Raw genomic sequence first — 6,032 nt, forward strand, 5'->3', positions numbered from 1 at the left:
TCATAAAAACTGAAAAATCATTAAGAAAAACCACTGAGCTCTCCCAATGGAAACACAGGTTTTACTGAACCAAACTTTGGTTTGCTCACCTGAGGCACAGCAAAGTCAATCTCCTGACACAGGGTTGTGATGAAGGAAAGTACAGCATTTATTTGCAGGGTGCCAAGCAAGAAGAATGGGCAGCTAATGCTTAAAGGACCTGAACTCCCTGATGGCTTTCAGGCAAGTGTTTTTAAAGACTAAAATTAAGGATAAGGGTCTTAAGCATGTAATTAGCTCATGGATTCTTCTGATTGGTTGGGTGTTAAGCAACAAAGTGATATCTGGCATCTTGATCATCACTCTTCTGGCTCCAACTTGTCTAGGTCTCCTTAGCTGTGGTCATCAGGTTTCATCATGGGGTCTTGGTTTCTGTAAAACAACTCAGAGATACGTTGCATCAGATTGTTATCTATATCCCTTGAGGAGGAACTAGGAGTCCCATGATTCTGTTTTATGGCTGAGCTTTTCTTGCTTGATTGCTTTTCCTTTGTTTCTGCATTTCCTCACTTCTGTAATCATTAACTGCTTGAGTCTGCTCTTTAGAACTCTGGGAAGGCCTCAAAAACTCAAGCTTTTTGTGGGGACAAGAGGGGATTATACCCAGGAAGGCCCTGCAGGTTCCTACTCCGTTTCAGTTCCCTCTTCTCTTCGATAATCCTCAATCCTGAGGGGAATGGGGCGACGACCGCTCTGGCTACTTCCTGCTGAACAGGGGCGATGTCAATTCTTCAGGATTAGAGGAGAGAAAGACTTGGACCTTGTTTTCAAAGAATTCTCAAGTCCCAGGCCTAACATAAGTATTTTGCATTATGAACACATTATCTCTCTCTTTGACCACTTTGCCATAGCATCTGGACAAATATTTGAAAATTAATAAACACATTGAAAAGAGGATGATGATCAAATGGAGCCTTGGAACAGTACTCAAAAGAGTCCCCCTATTCCAGATAGTACCCAGGAAAATAAGTCCTGGTGCATGTCCTCTTTACGTACATCCTGTAACCAGGTAGCCTTTTGAATTATTCTGTTGGCTCGGGTTTCAACTTCTCCAGAGGTATTGACGTATGTACAGCATGTGGTATGAGCCACTGCACATACTCCTCCTTGTTTTGCCAACAGGAAGTCAAGGGCTATTCTGTTATCCAGGACCACTCGAGCCAATGAGTTCAAAGATGTTTGTTGGGCTGCAATACTTTTAGCTATGTCCTCAGCAATTTGCCCAATTGTGTCAGATAGGTTATGAATCATATCTCTATTGACATAAAGTCTGGAAGATGGTATGGGGCTGCCAAAAATACTTTGTCCTATATTGTCCTCATACCCTTCCAATATCTCTCTTTTAAGATGTGTGTTTGATTTAGAGAGGGAAGTGATGCTCTCCACGCTGTGCAAGGAGAAAGGGATCCTAAAATATCCCAGTAGGCATGACCCTTCAATTTCCCAGCTGTCTAAGCAGCGAAATGCCCATCCTTGAGTTGGTGAGTCACTCCCTGTGCCACAGACAAAGATATATCCTGGAGGGGAGCAAGTTATACCTCCCATGGTAGTGTCATCAATTCTTTCATTTTTGGGGAGTTCAGAGATTACGTTATCAAGCCAGGGGTCAGTGCCACTGCAAGCCTTCCATATTCCGTTTACATGATATCCAACTTGTCTGGCTTTCTGGCATAAATTCGTGTCATTTTTAGCCCTTACACATTTGTCAAGTGTACAATTCACGGGATTTTGGTCATCACATTTTTTCAGGAGAAAATCGAGGGAACGTGGGGGGCCTGTAGTAACTTGCCCTCCAATGGAAATTACTTCAGACAGGTTGAAGCAAGGTGTTGGCATATTCTGAATTGCCTGAATTAGATTAACTTGGAATGTGAGGCCTGAAGGAGGAAGATTATAGTAGGTTATGGGTTCTGGCACAGTATAAAACTCAGTTACAGGGATCACAAATGGGACATAGTTTTCCTGGATGGTTTCAGATTTCAAATGACATATCCAACAATTACTTAAATTACTACTTCTGGCTAAACTCTGAGACAACCTAATGAGAGTATTTTCCTCCCAGGAAGCAGCAGACACCAGTGGGATGAGACAGTAAAGAAAAGCAAGAGGCATCATTAGAGTTCGGGCCAACAGCTTGTCTGGGAAAATAGCAGTAACCCTAAACTTTGGTATTAACCCTATTATCACAAGGGTTAAATTAAAATAGAGCAAGCGTTATGTAATATCACAACAAATTACAGGTTTGATTGACTGCAATATAATCACAGGTACAATGGTTACATGAATCAAGAAGCAAGCAAAGGGACCTAAGCAAATAATAAATCAGAAAAATGCTCCAGCCAATTACAAATGTTATTATGAATGGCCACAAGTCATTCACTACTTATCTAAGATACTTTCTTTAATTTTAACTGAAGCCCCAGTCTAGACTTGTAGGAAGGAGCACTGGCTTTCAGTCAGCATTGTGGTTGTCTTTTCTGTAACTGCCGAGGACTGTGGACTTGTAGTTGGGTCAGAAGCCAGCTTCAACTGTATGCAGCAGATCCACGGCTTGACTCCTGTTGATTTAACAGATGAGCAAGTTACTAGCAGAACCTGGTAAGGCCCCACCCACCGTGGCTGGCGTTGGTTCTTTGGGGATACATCCTTCCACATTATGAAGAGCACCCAGTCTCCAGGTCTAAAACACTTGAGGCACTTCTGTCTTTCTGGCATTGTTCCCTATTAGTCTTCCCTTGTTCACTCTGGATTCCTTGATCTTTCTCCTGTTTAACAGGCACCTCCTGCTTGAGGACCTTGGCATTGGCCACCTGATCCACTAGAGGCAGATGCCATTATCTGTGCTCTTCCTTCAGACACCCACCTGGTTGTATGTGCACCTGCTTTAAACGTTTCCTTAAATATTGCTGTCTGAAAAAAGCTCACCCAACTACCCTATTTAAAACCACAAACCACTTCCTGCTTCCCAATATTGCTGACTCTGCTGTTTTTTTTCTCTAGCACTTATCACCATGTAGTATGTCATATATTTTACTTATTTGCTCTGTTTATTATTTATTGCCTGTCTTCCATCCATTCCACCAGTACAAATTCCAAGAATGCAAGGATTTATATGTACTTGTTTTGCTTACATATCCCATTTGTAGAATGAATAAATGGATGATATTCCTGGCCAGAAAAATCAATCAATCAATCAATTAATTAATTAATAAAAATAAATAAATAAAACACTGGAGGGGGACATCTGTGGGAATCATCATTTTTTTTAGTAGCAAATTTAAGAACAGCATTTAAAACTAACCCCAGTGTTTGCACGTATCTTACAGTGTCTACTTCTTTTACCTTTTGGTCAGACGTCTGGCCACCAAACTGCTCAGAATAGAGGATGGGTCTCCCATACAATATTTCATAAAGACTCACTTGGAGTCTACTTCTAGGACCCATTCTAATTCTAAGCAGTTCAACCAGCAACACTCTATCCCAGGTTAAATTAGTTTCTTGGCAGATTTTAGCTATCATCATTTTTAAGGTGTGGTTCTTGTCGATCAAGGCCTCCAAGATGCATGCAAATTCCATTATATTCCACATATTTTAGATACCTCCTGAATCACATTATCAACAAAGGCACCTCCATTCTCACTCTGAATTGAGCTGGGTAGCCCAATCTAGGAATTATCTCCTGGAGCAAGGCCTTTACTACCTCTGAATTTTTTTCACTCTAGCAAAGGAATGCTTTTAGCCAGCCTATAAAGGTGTCCGTCATCACTAGTACATAGTGAAAGTTTCCTTTAACTTTGGGCATGACTGTAAAGTCTACTTGCCAAACTTCTCTCAGGCTCTCCCCTCTAACTTGGACTCCATGCAGGGTGGGGGAGTGCCAGTGCTGGACTTATTTTTAGCACAAATCTTACATTTTCGTAATATTCTTTGAATTGTCCTTTGCGTATTTGGTCTTTAAATGTAGTCCTGAATCCACTGGCTACCCATAATCGGTGCTCAGGTATATTGATCCAATTATTTCCTCCATTAGATATTCAGGAATTGAAAACACTCTTTGATCATTTACCATTTGATCCTAGAAGGGTAAAATCAAATCCCAATTCTGTGAACTTTCGAAGTTCTCAGGTGAGTATGTCAGGCTAAATTGGGTCAGGTGTATACTTAGGAACAGAACTATAACCAAAGGTGTTTTGGTCCTGGCTATCCTGGGCAATGCACCACTGCCACCTCCTTTGGCTTGAGCACTGTGTCTAGCAGTTTCAAAACTTCTTGAGGGCATGTTTGATTTCTTTTATTTCAGAAGTGAGCAATCTCTCTTTCCAAATTGCCCCATGTTCATTCACAACTAAAAAGGCATATTGTGAGTCAGTATAGATGTTAACTTTCTTATCTTCACTGAGATGTAAAGGTCAAGTAAGGGCAATAATTTTAGCCTATTGGGCCAAGGTACCTGATGACAAAGCTTCTTCTGCTGCTAGGATCTCCTGAAGGGTTACCTATGAGTATCTGGTTTTTTAGTGTTGGTGGTCCATGAAGCTACTTCCATCTGTGAACACCTCCAAGTCTGGATCTCGCCAACATTAATCAAGTCTGAGCAGCTGCTCAATGACCTGCATAAATCGTACATGGGCCTGCAAGCATGGGCCACCCACAGGGGTGGGGAGCAGTGTGGCTGGGTTCAAGGAAGACACAGCCTTTTGAATCACATTAGGATTATCAAGTAAAATGGCCTGATATCCTCCCAGGTGGCCTGATGTGAGCCAATATCCATCCTTTTGTTCCAACGGTGGCAGCACATAGTGGGACATAGGCACCCTGCTTGGCTGTTCTAGAGTGAAATCCTCTGCGTCTTGCAACAAATCTCAAGTAGCAGCTATGACACTCAAATATGTTGACCATCTCTGGATTATAATGTCCAAAGTCTTTGAGAAATAGGATACTGGGCATTTTGTGCTTCTCAGATTCTGCGTCAATGCCTCCAGTCTCACTACTTGTTTTTCATGTTTAAAAAGATCAAATGGCTTTTTCAAATCTGGCAAACCCAGAACAGGGGCAGTCAGTAGTTTTTTCTTCATTGTTTGGAAGGTCTTTGACATTCTCCTGTCCCCACTAAGGGCTTATTGTCAGCCCCTTTTAGGGCCTCATACAGTGGCTTACCTATTAACTTAAGTTGGGGATCCAAATGCAGCAGAATCCTGCCATTCCAGGAACCCACGCAACTGTCTTTGGGTGGTGGGCACCGTCACCCAGGCAACTGTCTGCCAGCAGTCCTGGAGCAAATTCCTCTGGCCTTTTGTCAGTTTGAATCCTAGATATTTCACAGATGGTTGGGAAATTTGGGCTTGTTTCCCTGAGACTTTATAGCGTCATTTGGCCAGAGAGTTTAAAGTAGTCCCAGTGTTTTTACCAGAGTTCTTCACCTTGCTAGTTGTGAAGGTATCCACATATGTGAGCAGAGTTCCCTCCTGTAGCTGGAGCTCCATTACGTTTTTAGCTAGCACTTTCATGAACAACATGGGGTGGGGTGGGGTTTAAAGTCCTTGCAATACTGTCCAGCAGTATTGTTGCTTGCTTTTGTTTTCTAGATTTTCCCATTCAAGTGCAAATGACTCTTGGGATTTAGGACTCCCAGGGACACAGAAAGAGACTCTGTTGAGCCTAGCACAGTGAACCAACAAATGTCTCCGAGTAAGACAATGAGCAGAATATAGGGATTTGGGACAACAGGGTGAATATCTTCCACTATCTGATTTATGGCTTGTAGGTCCTTAAAGGCAGGATGGGAGCATTATATGGTGACAGGGGGGCAAATAAGCTTGCATTTCAAACAGGCAATTATAAAAGCCTGGATCACTCTTTTGCTTGCTCCTTTAAGGGGTATTGCCTTAAGCTCAGAGCCTGAGTGTCTGGCTTCAGTTTCACCTTTACTCTACAGCCCTAATGGCTCTCCCTGGCCTACAGTAGCCCATGGTCCCAGGCTTCCCTGCTGCAAG

General features: G+C 42.4%; 1 protein-coding gene across 1 annotated transcript; it reads right to left on the reverse strand.

The window, feature by feature from the left end:
* Positions 1-966: 966 nt before the first annotated feature.
* On the reverse strand, positions 967-2,972 carry LOC132515537 (uncharacterized). The gene is given in 2 exon segments (XM_060141929.1): positions 967-2,116; positions 2,438-2,972. Coding segments are annotated over 2 exon segments (1,467 nt in total). The 5' UTR covers positions 2,755-2,972.
* Between the last annotated feature and the right edge of the window lie 3,060 nt (positions 2,973-6,032).

Source organism: Lagenorhynchus albirostris, chromosome 2 (assembly GCF_949774975.1).
Source record: "Lagenorhynchus albirostris chromosome 2, mLagAlb1.1, whole genome shotgun sequence".
In the NCBI taxonomy this organism is placed as follows: Eukaryota; Metazoa; Chordata; class Mammalia; order Artiodactyla; family Delphinidae; genus Lagenorhynchus; species Lagenorhynchus albirostris.